The sequence below is a fragment of the Heptranchias perlo genome, chromosome 8, assembly GCF_035084215.1.
Source record: "Heptranchias perlo isolate sHepPer1 chromosome 8, sHepPer1.hap1, whole genome shotgun sequence".
In the NCBI taxonomy this organism is placed as follows: domain Eukaryota; kingdom Metazoa; phylum Chordata; class Chondrichthyes; order Hexanchiformes; family Hexanchidae; genus Heptranchias; species Heptranchias perlo.
Genome location: NC_090332.1, coordinates 90,944,013 through 90,967,071, shown reverse-complemented (window position 1 = coordinate 90,967,071; position 23,059 = coordinate 90,944,013). Strand labels below are relative to the sequence as shown.

General features: G+C 40.7%; 1 protein-coding gene across 3 annotated transcripts in view; it reads left to right on the top strand.

Annotated features, from left to right (window-relative positions):
- The window catches only part of ehbp1 (EH domain binding protein 1), a 377,463-nt gene that overhangs the window by 146,455 nt on the left and 207,949 nt on the right, over positions 1-23,059 (top strand). For all 3 annotated transcript variants that reach the window (XM_067989531.1, XM_067989529.1, XM_067989530.1), the window contains exons 7-8: positions 3,102-3,241; positions 20,825-20,956. In XM_067989531.1, coding sequence (XP_067845632.1) covers positions 3,102-3,241; positions 20,825-20,956 — 272 coding nt within the window. The remainder of the gene's footprint in view (positions 1-3,101; positions 3,242-20,824; positions 20,957-23,059) is intronic.

Sequence of the window (23,059 nt, the reverse complement as noted above, 5' to 3'; positions counted from 1 at the left end):
GACAACTATTTTTCTCCCAACTATTACCATTTCTCTTCTCTTTCGCCACCCCCCCCCCCCAAATTTTCTACCTTCTCTACCCCTTCTCGCCTGAAGGAAGTGATCTCGTGCTTAGAGTATGGCAGACATTTGGTACTTCACCCAAATAGTTATTTGTAATATTGAAGACCGGGCACGGAGTGTCTCTATGAGGGTATCATAACTGAACCTGATTCCTTCCTCACCCAACAGCTATACACATTCTTCCCAGTGAAGGTCACTGGATTGTGGTAATTGAAAAGGTAGCCTTGGCTGTCCTTATCCTATTTGTTTTCACTCCTTCCCTCTTTGCACCCTATCCCCCACAACCACAATTTAAGCATTTAACCACTAAGCCATTAGGACGTACAATTTTTTAGTGTTATTACAGATATGCCCTTCTATTGGACATCTCTTTCAATTCTGTACTTAAACTCCGGCATGTTTTGGTTGTGATGTCTTTATCTCCTGAGCTTTCTGCCCCTGCTATTGAATTGCTTCCTTGCCTTTATACCTTTCATTGGATTTATTCTACATTCTTCATTCATTTCTTACCAGTCAATTCTTTCTAGCAAACCTCACTTTTTTTTGTTTCTCTGGTTGTTCCCAAAACCTTGCAGTGTTCAATACAACCTGCAGTGGAATTAATGGCATTTCTCTGATTTAACAATTGGGTGCACTGGCAGTGAACTACATCATAGAATTATATCAGCGTACAAACATGCCAAAACATGTTGCTTCTGAGTGGCTTCTATTTTATTTTAGGTGCATTCTGTTAATCGGCTAACTATTAAGGGCGTATGATATGCTGTGGATGATCAAACTGATTTCAAAATTTCTGAAGTTGGCAGAGATTGCAAGATCAAATAATGTGTTTGCTTTCCTAATTGTATTCCAATCTAATCTTTAATCAACATCTTGAAATACTGCTTCATCTTAAAATCTAAGTATTATAACTGTGTGCCATAATGTTCATTCTGACTAAAATGGCATGATGCTCATGATACCTTGTTGAAATTAGGACTGTTCAATTGTTAAGCAGGCTTATTTTTATTTACATCAGTAAATGTCTGCTGTCAATTTAACAATCAAAGCAGTTCTACTGAAAGTGAACAATAAATCACATTACCAGATATTTTATTGTCGACTGTGGTCTTCAATTTCTGTCACAAACTTTTCTACTAGTAAAATGAGGAAAAAATATTCAGAAATAAAAGGGGAGTATTATGTTTTTAATTTTGTACCCGCACAAAATCTTTAGCAGGTGGGTGTGGTGAGTTGTACAGGGATTGTGCAGGGAAGTTGGTTTGCTACTCCAACTGTTCAGCAATAAGAAAAGGATGATCAAATGTTCTGCATAAATTTGGCATGTTTGTTTTTTGATGTTTACTTGGAAAATTTGTAGTAAATTTCAATAGAGCATCAAAAAGTGACATGTTTGAGGGAGACATCAAAAATAGTTATACACCACCAGTTACAGGTAACCCTAGGGCTTAAGTGTTTTTGTTAACTTGTTGATTTCTGGCCAGCTGTAATTGAGGTTGCCTACAGAATGGGTTAACGGTTTATGTTAATTTGCAATCTGTTGTTTTTAGAAGCCTTGTCTTTGCAGTTATTTAAAACTAACCTCAGTAGTTGTCACTTCTATGAGAGCGATGACATTTGGACTTTTTACCCTTATTATCTTTTCCTATCTTTTGAGATTTTCCCATTTTGCACCTATAATCTTTTTAAAATAATTCTGCAACTAATTGTGTAACCTGTTTATGATGTCTATTTTGAACAATAATCACTTCTGAGAACCCTTTAAACAATTATCAAAGTGGCATTCAGCAGACCCCTATAAATCTGTTTTTGTTAACATTTCTTTCGTGGGTTTTTGAATTCATCAAGGTGAGGAGTGCTGTGTCTGACAATATCACCATGATCAAACACTCCCAGGTTAGTTCCATCAAGGTTTGGCTGTAGGGGGTCCTGCTGTTCTGCCCAACAATGCACCTTTACCCAGTGTGACATTTTAATTTCCAACATCTGTCATCTTGATGGCCTCGTTGAGTGAGACACCAGTTTTATATTGAACCATGGATAATTTTCTGTACTTAATGTACCCAGCTGGTAGCAGGTTTATGCAGCTCCAGGTCAGCTCCTAAACTAGTCCGGAGTTACAATCATTCCCCCCCCCCCCACCCCACCAATTAAAAATCAGTAACAAATAGTTTTGTAATTTCTTTTTGCATAGACATTGAAGGAGAACTATGAATAATAAATGATCCCAGATTTTCCTTCCCGGGTAAAGCAGCTTGCTTCCTTTGGGGGATATCTATAACTGTTTGTCCAAACTGTGAACAATCACAGGCTATCTGACATCTTTCAGAGAAATTTCCATTTGTTTCATTACTTTCAGTTTTCTCCCTTCCATTGATAAGGGTACTGCTTTGAAAATAGTAAATTGATCAGCTGGCATGAGACACACTTCCACTTGCCATATATCTTTCCCTCACAATGAAAGCACTTTTCAAGTAACTCAATTTTAAATTAGCAGAACACCAGCATGAGTCAGCAACATTGCAGTAGAACATTTTTTCTCTCCTCCTGAAGGCATTGATTCCTTGCTGTAGCAGAGTTCCATGGGCGTTGCTCACCCCAGCAACTCACACAAGTAGCGGTTATTCATGTGTGAGCATTGACAGTCAGTGTTGACAGACCACTTCACCATCACAGTCAAAACCAATCCTATCCCCACTTACACACTCCATCAGTGATTACTGGATAGCAGTTGGGAATGGGAATCCTGGTTGGTTTTCTCCTCCCTAACAAATAGACACTGAGGCTAATTGCAGCTCCCATACTACCACCCTGCTTGAGGTAAACTAAACAGCACAATCAGCCATGAAACTTGGGATGCATCTGGTCTGTATGTCACAGCCATGCACTGGACAATTTCTCAGACATTGAGGGAGCCTTAATAATAGAATTGACTCCTTATCTGCTGAATTGCTTATAAAAGATAAAAGTCAACTTGTCAACAAATCTTTTGAATTATGTATATGAAGTTTTTCATTAGTTATGTTTCTGATAAACAGGGATGAGGATATGCAAAGTCTGGCTAGTCTAATGAGTATGAAACAAGCTGATATTGGAAACTTGGATGACTTTGAGGAAGAAAATGAAGAAGATGAAGAAAACCGAGTGAATCAGGAGGAGAAGTCAGCAAAAATTACAGGTTTGGTATATTTACTGCCAACCTCAGATAAAAGTACCTAGAGGTAGATTGTACATTTGAAAATTGCTACTGATCATTGTATGCAAAAATAATTTACCGCTGTATATTTTTCATGTCCTTTGTCATCATTCATCCTCTACCTGTTCAGTAAAAGCTGATCCATATTATTTAAAATAGAATACATGAACTTTTCTAATGGACTCTTCACCTTCCAACACTCTGGTATTTGCATATTCCCTATAGGATGTTTAACTCTTATTTCTGACATCATTAATGTGTGTTTGAAAACACTTTTGGAGGGAAAAGTGTGTACTGGTACATGGATTCAATACTTGAAACTTTTCTTGGCTTCTTGTGAGTTTTCTTTGTTTACTGTTTTTCTGATTTTTTTTGATGGGGATGTTGGGCAGATAGTAATGGATAGTTTATGTCCCACATGGTCAGGCTAAAAATGAGAATGGATTTATTTTACTGATTGATACAAATGAATACCATAGCTTATCAGTGTTGTTATGGCTAATGTAAGATATGTTTATCCTTTTAATATAAACAATTTATCATAGCTTGTGCATTTTCATTATACAAGAAGTTGACTCGCCCAACCAATATCATTATTTTAATTAAATTGGACCCCTAATTTGATATGTAAGGAAATTATTGAACAACATGATTGAACAGCCGAATGGCCAGTACAATAGAGAATTGCTTCAAATATGTAATTCTTGAAGTATTAGGGATGATAAAATGGAAAAAAGCCATTTGATTGTGGGATACTTAGCTATTATTTAAGCGTTTTGTGTCTGATGAACAATATTTTGGAAACTTTAAAATGCATGTTTTTAAAAACAGTGTGTCTGTTGCTGAGTGTCATAAATTGTTAGATTTTCACATTGTCATGCACAAGTTCAACTAATGACCAATTTTATTTTGTTTTTAAATTGATACTGTAGTGATAGCAGTTCAGTTCATCAGCATCACATTGCTGACTTACACAGCACTGTGATTTCTGTGAATGGCTTCACATTGAAAGAGCAGCCATCACTTTGTTTTGAAAATGTATTTTGTGATCTATTTTTATTTTGTGACTATTGACCATTTTTCAACAGCCGGATACTGTGATCTTGACATTAATTTTGTCAACCTTTAAGATTAATTTTAAGTGGTACATCTTGGTTGCTTGAGTGATAACAGTTTAAAAGGGATTTAAATAGTTGATTGTTATATAAGTCTGCTCTGCTACAATAAGTTCATTCATCAAGAAGCAACCTTGCCAACTGGCCTAGGATTTAGCTAAGAAAGTGGCTTTCTAACAGAACAACTAACAAGAGTTCAAGACTATAAAATATTAATTGGAAGGTTTGTGATGCTCAGTCTGTAGTATGAGCAGCAGTACAATCTTCTGCATCTTCCTTTATTTTAAGTGCAACAACGCTGTTTAACTTCCTGCATGTTGCATTTTCGTGGTACTTCATGGTGCATAACATTGTATTACAAACATGATCTACAATTGTAAAACAAATAATTCCAAATTTAAAAAGCATAATGTAGGGATGTTTTATGGATTGTTGAATGTGAATGATTTAATAATGCTGCCATATAATCTTGGAAACAATTTAGCAATGTTTAAAACCTCAGCAACATTTTTATATACTAAAATAATTAACTACAAGGTATTCTTAATGCATAATATATTCTGAAGTGTGTAGTTCTGCATTTCTCTAATACAGTGTAACAATAATCAGTTGAAATTTAAAACAGAATAATTTTGCAGTGTTTGCATGTGTTTGAAAATTGCAAAGAATGATCCAAGTCTTAAGGATAAGTTTTAAAAAGGTTGATATTCCAGCACCAATTGGATGTTTGCATTTTTGACGAGCGTCTGCTCACCTTACTTGCTTTTGGGAATTATATTGATTCAAAATAAACATTGGCTTGCAGGAAATTCTAAGTAAGATGACCCTGCCAGAGTTGTCCACTAGTCAAACCAACTTCAACTCTACCTTCTCGTGAAAATAGCTTGTTGCGACAGCAGAGGGCTAAATTTTCCTTGGGATTATTTTTGTTCATTTTTTTTTATTTTCACTTATTTTCATTTTTCATCTCTATTTGTGATAATATTGTTAACTTCACAGAAATTCACTGTGCACATCTCAGAATTTATAAATAACTAATTTAGTATTTTTTCCCCTAAGTGGGGGAATCTGGGGGGAGTTCTGATGATGTATCAGTTTTGAATGGCCAAAATTGTATAGAAGGAGTAGTGAATGGAAAGCATTCCTCATTCAGGATTAAAATTCTGCAAAAATCAGACTGAAAGTATTATACTAAAACCTTTAATGTTTTGCCAAACTGTCTTGTTTGATTCTTACATTTTTAGAGCTTGAGAATAATGTTACATGAAAGTATTTTCCTTTAGTCTTTATGAAAAGATTTGATAAATACCTATAATCGAAACCTCTAATATGTTGCCCCTAAGACCATTTGAATATTAAAAAGTTGAGCACCAATGCTTAAAAAGTTTCCAAATATGAATTATTTCATGGTAAAATTTAAGTAAATGTAACTTTTTCTATCAAATTTCTTCCTTTTCTCCCTTCTTCTTAGAAGGCAGTGATTCGTGTTAGGATATAATTCTACAGGCATTGGTACCCCTCTGGCACATTACCCACATGTCCTCCCTATTTCTGTAACCTTTTCCAGCCCTACAACCCTCCAAGATCTCTGCGCTCCTCCAATTCTTGCCTCTTGCGCATCCCTGATTTTAATCACTCCACCATTGGCGGCCATGCATTCAGCTGCCTAGGCCTTAAGCTCCAGAATTCCTTCCCTAAACCTCTCCACCTCTCTCCTCCTTTAAGATGCTCCTTAAAACCCACCCCTGCCCTGATATCTCCTTATGTGGCTCGGTGTCAAATTTTGTTTGAAAACGCTCCTGTGAAGCTCCTTGGGACATTTTACTACATTAAAGGCTCCATATAAATGCAAGTTGTTGTTGTATGAGCCTAGGTAGTGAGTGTCAGCAGGTTATTTGATTGGGGGTGGGAGGGGAAGAGTGGCCAATCACAGTTGAGCCCAATTATGTTCTCACCTGATGGCATACGTGTGCAGATTCCAGCAGGGGATACTCTGTTACCAGCAGGTGCAGGAACCTTGTCTGATTCATTTTCCTTTGCCAGAAACACTGAGGCCAATTACAATGCCCCCACTGCTGTCCTGGTTGATATCAGTTGACTCAGCACAAACCCAGGATTGAAGCAAGAATCTTCCTGTTCTGTATGGCTCAATCCCAAGGCATGCAGGGCATTTACTCACCAAACCACCTTAGAATATGTCAATTTGATTTTGAAGTGAATTGGAATGAAGGGATCACCCAACATGCTACTCCATCAACATGGGTTTGTGCTGTGATAGCCCACGTGATGAGTTTCAGATCTCAACAGTGTCACAGCGACAGAGTGCAGTGCAGAGGCCAGGCACCACCCTTCAGAATGGGGGGCAAAATTGGTTTAGGCCTCAGAATAAATCTGTAACCCATCCACGTGGCCAAAGAAGGCTTTTGATGTGGGAAGGAAAATAGAAATCAATTATCCAAAAAAAAAACAGTTACATCAATTACTTTAGTTTTGGTTACCTTTAATAATACACATTAGCTCACATAGTGTAGATATTAGAAGCTGGCAAATGACACCAGAAGATTTTTATGTTCTTGTCCCTTTTTAAGAGCAGTGACGATCTCACCTATGACTTTCAATTTTTCTTGACTATGGATGGGGGTGGTCTTATTGATTTCAGGGACTCTCAACTGTTTACACCATAAAAGGTTTTTTTGGAACAAGTACAAGAAATTGCTAACTCCATCCAAACTGATTCACCCAAATTTAAATTAAATGTCTGATTCACAAACTCAAATAATTTTCTAGCAGGTTGATCTGTTGCCTGAGGCCACTTTAACTGTAAACTTCCCTACACTTCTCCCATGGTAGAGGCTGAGACAGTATTGAGAAAAGAGGGAGGAGTAGGATTCTTCAGTTATCAGCAGTAGTGCACAAAATCTCATTCGATCAGTTCAAATTTCCTGGTTTCCTAGGAGTTGCCCTTTGGGTCACTACTTTCCCTAATGACTTCCTGCAGACAAGTGGGCCACTGGATCGGGAAGCCATGATATTGCTGTTTGATGGGGGCCCCTATGCAGCAACATGGATCACAAGACCTGAGGGCTGCTTCCGCCTGTGAATGGCTATCTTGTTAGTAATGGGATTGAGAGTTTTAATGAAATAGATATAAAGATGATTGATTGCTGAGACCATAAGATGTCACACTGTGGAAAGCGACTCGCCAAGGTTGAATAAGGCAGGATTTAAGGTTAGATATTCTGGAGTTATGCTTGATTTACATTTTGGGGGACAGGAAGAAAATTTGTACAGGGTTTCCTTGGGAGATTAATTGGGTTGGGTAGATTCCATAATAGAGTAGGTTATATATGGTTTGTGGATTGTATAGGCTTAATGAACCAGGATTTTTCTTGTTCTTGCTCAGAGGTAACATTAGCATTGATTACAAATCATTGTGAGACTACATTTTGAATACTGTGACCTCTGTGGCATAATATTTCCAGAGATTTCAGTCGTGCATGGCATCCTGGTCTCATTCAGAAGCTGAACTTTTGTCCTATATTTGAGGCGTTTAACTCTATGCAACTTCCTTAGAGGAAAGCAATATTGGGCTATAGTAAGTGAACACGTATAGCCTTAATTGACCTAGGCAGGGATCTCTCAAGGAAAAGTGCTTCCCTACTCTATTCATTGTAAACATCAGTAGTCTGAGGTGGTTTTCTCTTTGGTGCTGACACCACTTTTACAGAATGGATAAAGTTCCATCTAAAAGACAAACAACAACTGAATTGTTGTAGGTAGATCTAGATAACTGGACAGGTAAATGGAATGTTATGTTCAGCACTGAGAAGACCAAGTTAACAACTCCGTTACTAAGGATGCGTTGTGATTTAGTTTGGCCATCTCTCTAAAAGGATACCTATGGAATCATTATAAATGTGCCGAGCAAAGATACCCTGTAAATTCAATGCATAGTGATTAGATAGCATTATGGGTTAGTGCACATTCTTTACATCTCTGGGATCTGGATTTGAATCTGATAAGATGAAAGTCTCCCCTCTCTGCCAGCCGAAAGTGTCCTACAATGACCTGGATTAAGATGCCCACTAAATTCCTAATCTCAGCATCCTAGTGTTGTGAGCCACAAATCAGAGGCAAAGCATCCGAGGTAAGTAAAACATGTCACCTTGAGAAGCTCTTGTGCACCTCTTAGCAGCTGGTTTCAGTGCAGCATGGCGGAGGTCTGGAAGCAGGCCATTCTTTTGCCACATTGCCTATGATATGGTGAGGGACAGAGGAAATTCAGCTTGATTGCAAACGCTTTTAAAGAGTTGGGAACATGCGTAAAATCAAAACACGGCTGCTAAAGTAGTGTGTTCTCAACCTTGTATAATGACAAAATTTGAATGTTGGAAACAGATACCAACAAAATCTAGAGGCACTTTGAAATTAAACGGTAACAACTGATCCTATGAGTGAGGTGGGAAGATCATTGTGAAATAAGAAATTTGCTACAAATGAAGGAAGTGGTGCTGATAAAATGAAAAGTGGGTTATTAACTGAATAAAAACAGGTAACGTGTGTTGCATTTGGTAAAGTTTAGGGAACAATACGAAGAGGAAAGCCACACAAAGGATTACAAGATGAGTGGAGGCAAATTTTGAAAGCAGCTGACCTTTTATTGCTTGTAAGACAGCCCCAAATAAAATTTTATGGAAAATGCTTGATTGGCATTTGGAGATGATGCCAAGAGTTGAGGAACTTGGTGGCTTTTGACAACTGCCCTTGGTATGCAGGGAAGAACTTATTTTGAAGGAGTAGTACTGAGTCTTTGACAAATTTCTTTTCTTTCTCTAAACATTTGTTGTTCAAGAGTAAATAAAAAGCTGCAGTTTTATTTTATTTTAAACAATGAGACAAAAGAATGGCCTGCTTCCAGACCTCGGTCATGCTGCACTGAAACCAGCTGCATTCAAGAGCTTCCCACGGTGACCCTTTTTTTTAAACCTCCATCCTGCTTGAGGCTTTGATTTGTGGCTCACAACACGAGGATACCAAGGTCAGGAACCCAGTGGAAGACTGTGAATGCGTCCTACCATTTCACAACACAGTGCAGTGGGGCACCTTTTAAAGTTATGCAACTTTTAAGGTTACAGTTTCTCTATTGATTTTATTAAAATTGGCTGTCTTCTGCATTACAGTATCCTTAGAAATGCCAATGTTAGTGTATGTTGTATTTTCTTCAGTGTTTAAGATTGAAAAACTAATCCTGACTCAAATGCTCTCAAATGTAAGAATCTTGTAAAACTATTACAAAAATGTAATCCTTAAGTTTAATGCTTTTAGGCTCATCTGTTCCAAATGTGGTAATGCTAAAACACAACTGTAGACAGTTTTAAGCATATCACATAAGTAGCAGACAATTAGCAACTCTGGCTACTGAATTTGGAGTATTTGGAAGTTTGCAAGCAAAAGAGTTTCAAACAAAGCAGCTTCTTTCGTACATTTTTCATGTAACTGTGGGAAAAACACTCGGCAACTGCACAATTTGAGAAACATTAAAGTCCTCCTATGAGAATTGCAAATGAGGAATGACATGAATCTGATAAAAAAATGTCTTTAGGGAGCAGTTTGCCTCTGTTGCTTGTTGCAGAAATTCCTGACCTTATTATTATTTCAACTGGCTTCTGTTTACAGAGATAGTAAACCAGTTGAATGCTCTGAGCAGCTTAGATGAAGAACAAGATGACTGCCTAAAACAAGCAAATAAGCCTGCAGCTAAATCAACCAGTTCTTCTGAAGGTCTACAAGCTTTCTTCCTTTCTCTCTCTTGCTCTGCTTCTGTGCTGTGGTTGGTGAGCTGTAATGTTCTGTCACTTCATCCGTCTTGCTTTTGCCTAAATTGTTTTCTTGCATCTGCTGATATGCTATTTTGTGATTGTATGCATGTGCTATACTTTTCCATTTGCTGTCTGTGGCACAGCAGTTTGTGTGTAATGGACTTCTTATACCCACGTCGGTAACTGCTAGTGATAGATTGCTGCATGTGGGATTTTATTCCGCATAGGTATAAACTCTTGGATTCAAACTACATCTTCATGTCATAGTCAAAAAAAGTACAGTTCATTCAATAACCTGTTTTTCTTCTTCTTTTGTTATATTCTACAAATTATGGGTAGGTTAGCCAATTGGGAGTGATCGCAGGAAAACCTATCACTTTGACCTTTTAGGGTGGAAACATGTGATCTTTCCTTCCAGTGCTGGAAAATATTTATGATATGTATGCCAAGTTTTAAGTTCTGCATTGAATTCCCTTCTTGTTTCTGGCAAGCACACATGCTGCCTTCAGTGCCTCCCACTTCAGTGCAACTTCACTGAGTGTGAAGTTTGCCTTAATTTTCAAGACAGTAAATAGAAAAAGGTTTCTAAAACTGCCTTATGTCATATTTTTCTGTTGCTGTTCCTCATTCATCGCTTCACACAGCACCTCAGGCCAAGAGGCTGAGTTGCTTCCAGGCGTTTGTTAATGCTGTTCTGAAAGCAGCCGCTAGAAAGGGTGTGAGTTGGCTGGAAGGGCAAATGCCTGATCTCTGATTTGCACGTCCCACAACAGTGCATTGGAAATTGGGAATTCTGCAAATCGATGATCGTAGATGTGATTTACCATCCCACTGTGTCATGCCTTTTATTGACACTTCAGTGCATCTGCTATTGAACCAGACTGAGATATAGAAATCATTGACACCGTCGGGTTGAAACTTAGGTGGCCCTTTGTGAAAACGAGGTCTGCCCAATCTCTAGGACTTCAGGCAGAGTTCAAGTAAAGGAGGTCATTAATGTATCCCCCTTACCCCTTGAGGTTCTTGCAACCCTTGTGGACAAGTGTGGGGACTGCGGGGAGGATGAGCAAACTGACCGCACCCGTGGTACAGGAAGCCATTCAAGTGGGGGGAGTAAAAAGGAAGGTGGTTGTAGTAGGGGGATTGACACTGTTCTCTGCAGCCAGGAACATGAGTCCCGAAGGCCGTGTTGCCCACCCGGTGCCAGGGTTAAGGACATCTCCTCCGGGCTGGAGAAGAACTTGGAGTGGGAGGGGGAGGATCCAGTTGTCGTGGTCCACGTAGGTACCAACGACATAGGTAGGACTAAGAAAAAGGTTCTGCTGAGAGAGTTTGAGCAGCTAGGGACTAAATTAAAAAGCAGACCCACAAAGGTGGTAATATCTGGATTATTACCTGAGCCACGAGCAAACTGGAATAGGGTCAATAGGATCAGGGAGATGAATGAGTGGCTCAAAGATTGGTATGGGAGAAGTGGGTTTCGATTAGTGGGGCACTGGCCCCAGTACTGGGGAAAGAGAGAGCTGTTCCATTGGGACGGACTACACCTGAACCGTGCTGGGACCAGAGTTCTAGCAAATCGAATAACTAGGGAGGTAGATAGGGCTTTAAACTAAATAAGGGTGAGGGGGGGGTCCCGGTGGAGAGAAATCAAGAATGCTAAAGAGAAAAGACAAGGAAGCAGTGCAGGAAAGTTATTGGGGTAAGGATAACCAGATTGTGTCAGGAAGGGACAGAGCGTACAAACAAGAGACAACAAATAGGGTCCAGGTAAGAAAAAATGGTAATAAGACAAATAGGGCCATAGTACAAAAAAAGTTAAGATGTCTAAAAAATGTTAAAAAGACATATCTAAAGGCACTGTATCTGAATGCACGAAGCATTTGCAATAAGGTAGATGAATTAACAGCGCAAATAGATGTAAATGAATATGATATAATTGCGATTATAGAGACATGGCTGCAGGGTGACCAAGGCTGGGAGCTGAATATCCAAGGGTATTCGATATTTAGGAAGGACAGGAAAAAAGGAAAAGCAGGTGGGGTGGCGTTGTTAGTAAAGGATGAAATCAGAGCAATAGTGAGAGAGGATATTGGCTCAGAAAATCAAGATGTAGAATTAGTCTGGGTGGAGTTAAGAAGCACCAAGGGGCAGAAAACACTGGTGGGAGTTGTCCATAGGCCTCCAAACAGTAGTGGTAATGTAGGGGATGGGATCAAACAGGAAATTAGAGATGCATGTAACAAGGGTACTACAGTAATCATGGGTGACTTTAATCTGCTTATAGACTGGCCAAACCAAATTAACAATAATACTGTGGAAGATGAATTCCTGGAGTGTGTACGAGATGGTTTTTTAGACCAGTACGTTGAGGAGCCAACCAGGGAACAGGCTATCCTAGATTGGGTATTGTGTAGTGAGAAGGGGTTAATTAATAATCTTGTTGTGCAGGGTCCTTTAGGGAAGAGTGACCATAACATGATAGAATTCTTCATTAAGATGGAAAGTGAAGCAGTCCAATCCGAAACTAGGGTCTTAAATCTAAACAAAGGAAACTACGAAGGTATGAGGAGTGAGTTGGCTATGATAGATTGGGAAGCTTCATGAAAAGGCATGACGGTGGATAGGCAATGGCTAATGTTTAAGGAACGAATGCATGAATTGCAACAATTATACATTCCTTTCTGGCGCAAAAATTCAAAAGGAAATGCGGCTCAACCGTGACTAACAAAAGAAATTAAGGATAGTATTAGATCCAAAGAGGAATCATATAAAGTTGCCAGAAAAAGTAGCAAGCCTGAGGATTGGGAGCAGTTGAGAATTCAGCAAAAAAGGACCAAGAGGTTGATTAAGAGGGGAAAAATAGAGTATGAGAGTAAACTTGCAAGGAACATAAAAGTGGACTGTAAAAACTTCTACAAGTATGTAAAAAGAAAAAGATTAGTGAAGACAAATGTAGGTCCCTTACAGTCAGAAATAGGAGAATTTATAATGGGGAACAGGGAAATGGCAGAGCAATTAAACAAATACTTTGGTTCTGTCTTCACGGAAGAGGACACAAGCAACTTCCCAGAAATACTTGGGGAACCAAAGGTCTAGTGAGAAGGAGGAATTAAAGGAAATTAGTGTTAGTAAAAAACAATAGTGCTGGAGAAATTAATGGGATTGAAAGCCGATAAATCCCCAGGACCTGATAATCTGCATCCCAGGGTACTAAAAGAGGTAGCCATGGAAATAGTGGATGCATTAGTTGTCATCTTCCAAAATTGTATAGATTATGGAACAGTTCCTGCAGATCGGAGGGTGGCAAATGTAACCCCACTATTTAAAAAAGGAGGGAGAGAGAAAACAGGGAACTATAGACCGGTTAGCCTAACATCAGTAGTAAGGAAAATGCTAGAGTCCAATATGTGATGTGATAACAGGACACTTAGAAAATATCAACGGCATTAGACAAAGTCAGCATAGATTTATGAAAGGGAAATCATGTTTGACAAACCTACTAGAGTTTTTTGAGGATGTAACTGGTAGAACAGATAAGGGAGAACCAGTGGATGTGGTTTATTTGGATTTTCAGAAGGTCTTTGATAAAGTCCCACATAGAGGTTAGTGTGCAAAATTAAAGCTCATGGGATTGGTGGTAATATACTGGCATGGATTGAAAATTGGTTAACAGACAGGAAACAGAGAGTAGGAATAAATGGGTCTTTTTCGGGGTTGCAGGTGGTGACTAGTGGGGTACCGCAGGGATCAGTGCTTGGGCCCCAGCTATTCACAATATATATCAATGATTTGGATGAGGGAACCAAATGTAATATTTCCAAGTTTGCTGACGACACAAAACTAGGTGGGATTGTGAGTTGAGGAGGATGCAAAGAGGCTTCAGATTTAGACAAGTTGAGTGAGTGGGCAAATACATGGCAGATGCAGTATAATGTGGATAAATGTGAAGTTATTCACTTTGGAAGGAAAAACAGAAAGGCAGAGTATTATTTAAATGGTGATAGATTGGGGAATGTTGATGTCGAAAAGGACCTGGGTGTCCTTGTACACCAGTCGCTGAAAGCAAACGTGCAGGTGTAGCAAGCAGTTAGGAAGGCAAATGGTATGTTGTCCTTCATCGCAAGAGGATTTGAGTACAGGAGCAAGGATGTCTTACTGCAGTTATACAGGGCCTTGGTGAGCCCACACCTGCAGTATTGTGTGCAGTTTTGGTCTCCTTACCTAAGAAAGGATATACTTGCCATAGTGGGAGTGCAGCGAAGGTTCACCAGACTGATCCCTGGGATGGCAGGACTGTCATATGAGGAGAGATTGGGTCGTCTCGGCTTGTATTCGCCTGTGTTTAGAAGAATGAGAGGTGATCTCATTGAAACATATAAAATTTTGCTGCCTGCGGCATGTGGTGAGCAAACCAACACAAGGGAAAAACATACTTGACCTCTCGTCCTCACCAATCTACCAGTTGCAGATGCATCTGTCCATTACAGTATTGGTAGGAGGGACCAGCGCACAGTCCTCGTGGAGACGAACTCCCGTCTTCGCACTGAGGACACCATCCAACTTGTTGTATGGCACTACCACCGTGCTAAATGGGATAGATTCAGAATAGATCTAGCAGCTCAAAACTGGACATCCATGAGGCGCTGCAGCAGCAGATTTGTATTCCAGCGCAATCTGTAACCTCATGGCCTGGCATATTCCTCACTCTACCATTACCAACAAGCCAAGGGATCAACCCTGTTCAATGAGGTGTGCAGAAGAGCATGTCAGGAGCAGCACCAAGCATACATAAAAATGAGGTGCCAGCCTGGTGACGCTCCAACTCAGGACTACATGCATGCTAAACAGTGGAAGCAACATGCTATTGACAGAGCTAAGCGATTCCACAACCAACGGATCAGATCAAAGCTCTGCAGTCCTGCCACATGCAGTTGTGAATGGTGGTGGACAGTTCAACAACCAACGGGAGGAAGAGGCTCTGTAAACACCCCCATCCTCAATGATAGCAGAGTCCACGTGAGTGCAAAAGACAAGGCTGAAGCGTTGGCACTTCTGGCCGAAGATGGTTGCAGAGTAGATGATTGATCTTGGCCTCCTCCCGATATCCCCACCATCACATAAGCCAGTCTTCAGCCAATTCGATTCACTCCACGTGATATCAAGAAACGGCTGAGTGCACTGGATACGTCAAACGCTATGGGCCCTGACAACATCCAGGTTATGATGCTGATGACTTGTGCCCCAAAACTAGCCGCGCCTCTAGCCAAGCTGTTCCACTACAACTACAACACTGGCATCCACCCAACAATGTGGAAAATTGCCCAGGTATGTCCTTTCCACAAAAAGCAGGACAAATCCAATCCGGCCAATTACCGCCCCATCAGTCTACTCTCAATCATCAGCAAAGTGATGGAAGGTGTCGTCGACAGTGCTATCAAGCGGCACTTACTCACCAATAACCTGCTCACCGATGCTCAGTTTGGGTTCCACCAGGACCATTCGGCTCCAGACCTCATTACAGCCTTGGTCCAAACATGGACAAAAGAGCTGAGTTCCAGCGGTGAGGTGAGTGTAACTGCCCTTGAGATCAAGGCAGCATTTGACCGCGTGTGGCACCAAGGAGCCCGAGTAAAATTGAAGTCATTGGGAATCAGGGGGAAAACTCTCCAGTGGCTGGAGTCATATCTAGCACAAAGGAAGATGGTAGTGGTTGTTGGAGGCCAATCATATCAGCCACAGGACATTGCTGCAGGAGTTCCTCAGGGCAGTGTCCTAGGCCCAACCATCTTCAGCTACTTCATCAATGACCTTCCCTCCATCATAAGGTCAGAAATGGAGATGTTTGCTGATGATTGCACAGTGTTTGGTTCCATTCGCAACCCCTCAGATAATGAAGCAGTCCGTGTCCCCATGCAGCAAGACCTGGACAACATCCAGGCTTGTGCTGATAAGTGGCAAGTAACATTCGCGCCAGACAAGTGCCAGGCAATGATCATCTCCAACAAGAGAGAATCTAACCACCTCCCCTTGACATTCAACGGCATTACCATCACTGAATCCCCCACCATCAACATCTTGGGGGTCACCATTGACCAGAAACTTAACTGGACCAGCCATATAAATACTGTGGCTACAAGAGCAGGTCAGAGGCTGGGTATTCTGCAGCGAGTGACTCACCTGAATCCCCAAAGCCTTTCCCCCATCTACAAGGCACAAGTCAGTAGTGTGATGGAATATTCTCCACTTGCCTGGATGAGTGCAGCTCCAACAACACTCAAGAAGCTCGACACCATCCAGGACAAAGCAGCCCACTTGATTGGCGCCCCATCCACCACCCTAAACATTCACTCCCTCCACCACCGGTGCACAGTGGCTGCAGTGTGCACCATTCACCGGATGCACTGCAGCAACCCGCCAAGGCTTCTTCGACAGCACCTCCCAAACCCGTGACCTCTACCACCTAGAAGGGCAAGGGTAGCAGGCACATGGGAACAACACCACCTGCACGTTACTCTCCAATTCACACACCATCCCGACTTGGAAATATATCGCCGTTCCTTCATCGTCGCTGGGTCAAAATCCTGGAACTCCCTACCTAACAGCACTGTGGGAGAACCTTCACCACACGGACTGCAGCGGTTCAAGAAGGCGGCTCACCACCACCTTCTCAAGGGCAATAAGGATGGGCAATAAATGCCGGGCTCGCCAGCGACGCCCACATCCCGAGAATGAATTTAAAAAAAAATTCTGACAGGGTTAGACAGACAGGATGCAGGGTGGATGTTTTCCCTGGCTGGGGGGGTCCAGAACAAGGGGTCACAGTCTCAGGATATGGGGTAGGACATTTAGGGCTGAGATGAGGAGAAATTTCTTCACTCAGAGGGTGGTGAACCTGTGGAATTCTCTACCACAGAAGGCTGTGGAGGCCAAGTCGCTGAATATATTTAAGAAGGAGCTAGATAGATTTCTAGACACAAAAGGCATCAAGTGGTATGGGAGAGAGCGGGAATATGGTATTGAGATAGAGGATCTGCTATGATCATATTGAACAGCGGAGCAGGCTCGATGGGCCGAATGGCGCATTCCTGTTCCTATTTTCTATGTTTACCCCTCCCCCAACCCCCCCGATCAAATGCCGAATCAGAGGTAGTTACGTATTAGTTTCTGACCGAGCAGCAGCTTCAAACAGCTGCTTTTGTATTGGTGCAGCTCCTGACAATCGGCTCCAGTCAATGTGGTTCAGCTCTACCAGGCCTCTGCCATCAACTAATAATCCAGTTCCATATTCAGTAACATTGGCAAAACCAAGTATGGACAAGGCATCGGTAAGGGAGCAGAACAAATATAGCATTTGAGACTCTGTTCCGTCAATGAACCAACTAATGTTTCTGATGGAAAGAAAATTGTAAACCCTTTAAATGATGCGAACCTCCCAGTTTAAATTATTGATTAGGCAGCAGTTAAAATATTGTGCCTAATTTTGTGCATCTGCTTTGGAAAGGATGAGATTCATTAAGATGATACCAGGATGGGAGGCTTTAATTCGAAGGAGAAACTATGAGGAGAAATTGGGGCTCTTTTTTTATTGGAACAGGTGATTAAGAGGACATCTGATAGAGGTGCCCAAAATTATGAAGTGTTTTGACAATTTGAACAGGGAAAAAAACAATTTCTACTAACTAGGGGGCATCAATTTAAGCTTGCTGCCTTTAAAACAGAGAGATTATTTTTTATGTTGAGGGTTGTTAGGACATGGATTCCCCAACCAGAAACTGTAGTGGGAACAGAAGCCATGACGTTTTTAAAAGGGAAGTAGATAAATATTTGAAAAAGAAAAATTTCAAAATGGGAAAGGACGGGGCAATGGGACTAAGTGGATAGCTCTTTGAGAGCTGGCTCAGACACAGTGGGTCAAATGGGTTCTTTCCAACCCAGTTTGATGGAATGAAAGTCTCCTCGCTGTACTGTCTCTGAGGATCTTGCATTAACTAAGCTTGGACAGTCTCAACCCTACTGCTAGTGAGTGCATGTCTGTAACACAAAATTATAATTTTGTACAAATGGACAATCTCATGCTGAGGGTGTAATGCTGGCTTGTGAAATGCAAAAACAATTCACATTGATGCCGTTGCATTCAGTGTCTGTTGACCCTCTATTTAACTTCGACTGTGAATTCATAACTAAGGACATAGGTTCAAAATTAACAAGCCTCAAGTAAGATAAAAGATTATTTTTTTCCTTACGGAGTAGTGGATATGTGACCTTTTCAAAAATAATTGATGCTCTATCAATTTACTTTTTCACAAATTATGGATAAATGTCTGGTCGGAACAGGGTTACAGGTTTTGAGCATCTGCAGTATTTTGCTTTTGTAGAAGATTTTGAGGATGTGTAGACAGTGAAGATCTAACATTCCTGATTCTGGTGCTGCTGCAGCAGGAGGGAGGGATGTCACCTGAGGAAGGTAGTTGATGAGGATTGAATAAACAATGAATGTTGACAGCCTGGAGTTTTGCTTGATTGCCATTGGGGATTAGGGAGTATTTACACACAACTTTACCTCAGAAGGTGGGGTAGATTCTTTAATAGGGAATATTTTACATGATTTGTGCAAGCAGCAGGTTTGATGAACCAAACAACTTTTACTTGTGCCATACTTTCCTAATGCTCTTGAACACCAGTTGCTTGTATGCAGCAACCATGTGTGTTTAATTTATTCCACTAACACCTGGAAAAACTTTGGACTATTGCATCTCTTGGTTTCCAAGTTTATTAAAGGGGGAGTGATGCACATTGTTTCCTCCTAAAAGCTGAACTCTGCCTATAATTTCATGCTGAATCTATTTGATGCTCTGGATTCCATAGAGTTGCGGGAGTTATGGAAAACTGTATCTTGCTCTGATTGCTACTAAGGGGCTCTGAATTCTAGGCTTTTATTGTTGAGTTCCCCTGCTTCATATGGCATCCTCATCTGAAAATGATCCTCTGTTCACATTGTACATTATTAGCTGGAATAGTGTCAGAACTTCATATGACCAAAGATGATGATATGTTTGTTTCGTCAATTGGTGTGATGGTGAAAATATGGATGCTCAATACTTGACTTTGATGTGGATAGAAACGCAATTCTTTTTTGTGGAAGTTAGAAAGCGAGCTCGCCACAGCTCCCACATTAGCATGGCACGATATCCCAGTCAGCATTTACTACTTGGGCTACTCTGCAAAGTACAGATTTGCAGGATATCTGCAATGCGATATCTTATTTTAACTAGGGTTTTAGAACTGGCACAGCTAAAATACAGAGCACACAAATTTGCAGGGGTTGCTCCTGAGGCCTTAGTGCAACTCGAATGTGTCCACAGGCCTCCTAGAATTATTATCACAGTATTAGTTACTTGTGACTTGTGGATTATAATGAATGAAGAAAGAAACAGATTTTATGTATCGTAATGGTCATTCTTCAATGAAGCAGATGCTCCACTTATTGTACTTCCCTGCTTTCTTTCCTTTGTTTATTAAACCTCTTATTGGTTAGTAGGCTGCTGATATAATAGCTATCATTGAGTACTAATCATGCCTTACATGATTTTTGTAAATAGTCACGCCTGTGATGGCGAAAAAGAAATAAGGATAGACACTTTGTGATGGTTCAGTTTGATGCAGGAGATCACATGGTTCTGCTTCAAAAGCCTTTTTAAGGGGCAGGTGCCTCTGTGATTCTTGGTTGGCTAAGTAATGTTTCTATAATATAGCTTTTAATTTGAAAAATGATGACTAAAGGACCTGTAGGTAAGTTATATATTTATTTAATATACATTTAAGGATTTTAAAAAATAACTAGTCTGAATCAGTTTTCATATTATATTCATGTTTTCTAGTTATGGTGCTCTTGGTGTATTAATGTACTGTATTAATCATCACTACCAGAAATACAAGTGTGAAGTGTTGAAACCCTTTAAATATTGTACATAGTATATTACGCTGGTCTAGAATCTACAAAGCCCTAATTGAATTACATGAAAATGTAATTGGTGAAGACTAAAAGGTTAATTTTGGAAGTAAAATGTTGAAACATTTATTTGTTGCAGTATTGAATTACTTTTCTGGAGAGGTATCCCTATCATTCATCCTGCCAGGTAACACACCCCTACCACCAAGAGGGACAGGCATATCGCTTGCTCCCAGAAATTTTGTCCATGTTATTCCTTGAGAATCGTCAGTTATGCCACATTGCAGATCCACCAGTTTTGCTTCATTCCTTGCAAAGGGGATGACTGGCCTCCGCTCATCACCTACCTGCGCAGTGCAGCTTGGCACAATGAGTTTAGATTAGCGTGTGAGCAGAGTGGGGGACCTGAATCTCCGTCCTATTCTATGTTGCCATTCCTAAACTCAGTGCCACAGTTCCACCTACATTTGTAATTTCAATATTTTATGCTAGTGCAGCGGATTCCATTTTGATTTAACTCAAATAAGACCAAATTAATTTTTAAAAGTACTTGATACTTTAACATTGTTCTACTTTTTATTGCAGTTTTATCCATAAGATCAGGGTTTTTTCCTTTTGCAATTAGTAAACCGTGTGTGAGAATGGTGGAATAAAATATTTGTAACTGTACCCTTTGCAGAACTTATCAATAAACTCAACTTTTTGGAAGAGGAGGGGGACCCGTCTATCACAGGACTTGATCCATTTGGAGAGCTGGATGCCCAGGGATCGAATCCATTTGGAGACCCAGATGATGATCCTGATGTAGAAGGTAAAGAGTTTAATTTCACTATAATATGTTTAGGATAGCAAATATTTTGATAAAACCATATATATTTTTCAGAAAAGCTGCTCCTTGCTGTCATTTGACATTTTTTATTTTTGTAAAACTCTGTCTTCTTAATATCACACAATGAAACTTGGCAGTCCCAACCAAAGGTCGTCATGTGTGGTAAACCTCAGTGATGGACATGAAAGATATAAATTTCCAAGGTGGCTAAAAGCGACAATATGACTGGGTGCTGAACAGCAATACTTAGGAAGTAAAAATAAATAACACACAAACATTGTGCTCATCCTCTCGACCTGTCTGCTGCCTCTGACACAGTTGACCACACTAGCTTCCTCTAACACTGTTGTCCAGTTGAATGGAACTACCCTCGCTTTGTTCTGCTTTTACCTATGCAGTTGTAACCAGAGAATCTCCTGCAATGGATTATCTTCCCTCCCCTGTATTGTTACCTCTGGAGTCCCCCAAGGATCCATCCTTGGCCCCCTCCTATTTCTCATCTACATGCTGCCCCTCGGCGACATCATCCGAAGACATGACGTCAGGTTCCAAATCAATGCTGCCAACACCCAGCTCCACCTCACCACCACTTCTCTCGACCACTCCACTGCCTCTGTGTTGTAGATTGTTTGTTCGACATCCAGTACTGGATGAGCCACAATTTCCTCCAATTAAATATAGGGATGACTGAAGCCTTTGTCTTCGACACCTGCCACAAACTCCGTTCCCTAGCCACCGTTCTATCCCCATCCCTGGCCATTGCCTCAGGCAGAACCAGAATTCTCATCCTCATATTAAAACCCCTCCATCCTATCTCTGAAACCTCCTCCAGTTGTATAACCCTCCAAAAACTCTGAATTCAACCTCTGGCCTCTTCAGCATCCCCCACTCCCTTTGCCCCACCATTGGCGGCCTTCATCCCTAAACTCTGGAGTTCCCTCCCTAACCTCTTCGCCTCTCCATCTCTCTGTTCTCCTTTAAGACCTTCCTTAAAACCGACCTCTTTGACCAAGCTTTTATTCATCCCTCCTAATAACTCTTTTGCACAGTGTCATTTTTGTCTGATTATACTTCTGTGAAGCGCCTTGGAAAGTTTTCTTGTGCTAAAGACGCTATTTAAATCCAAGTTGTTGTACTGTATCAGATTTCAATCTATTCCATACATTATGACACAAAGATTGGTGGCATTGTAAGCAGTGTAGATGAAAACATAAAATTACAAAGGGATATTGATAGATTAGGTGAATGGGCAAAACTGTGGCAAATGGAATTCAATGTAGGCAAATGTGAGGTCATCCACTTTGGATCAAAAAAGGATAGAACAGGGTACTTTCTAAATGGTAAAAAGTTAAAAACAGTGGATGTCCAAAGGGACTTAGGGGTTCAGGTACATAGATCATTGAAGTGTCATGAACAGGTGCAGAAAATAATCAGTAAGGCTAGTGGAATGCTGGCCTTTATATCTAGAGGACGAGAGTACAAGGGGGCAGAAGTTATGCTGCAGCTATACAAAACCCTGGTTAGACCGCACCTGGAGTACTGTGAGCAGTTCTGGGCACCGCACCTTCAGAAGGACATATTGGCCTTGGAGGGAGTGCAGCGTAGGTTTACTAGAATGATACCCGGACTTCAAGGGTTAAGTTACGAGGAGAGATTACACAAATTGGGTTGTATTCTCTGGAGTTTCGAAGGTTAAGGGGTGATCTGATCGAAGTTTATAAGATATTAAGGGGAACAGACAGGGTGGATAGAGAGAAACTATTTCTGCTGGTTGGGGATCCTAGGAGTAGGGGGGCACAGCCTAAAAATTAGAGCCAGACCTTTCAGGAGCGAGATTAGAAAACATTTCTACACACAAAGGGTGGTAGAAGTTTGGAACTCTCTTCCGCAAACAGCAATTGATACTAGCTCAATTGCTAAATTTAAATCTGAGATATAGCTTTTTGGCAACCAAAGGTATTAAGGGATATGGGCCAAAGGCGGGTACATGGAGTTAGATCACAGATCAGCCATGAAAAGCAGGACAAATCCAATCCGGCCAATTACCGCCCCATCAGTCTACTCTCAATCATCAGCAAAGTGATG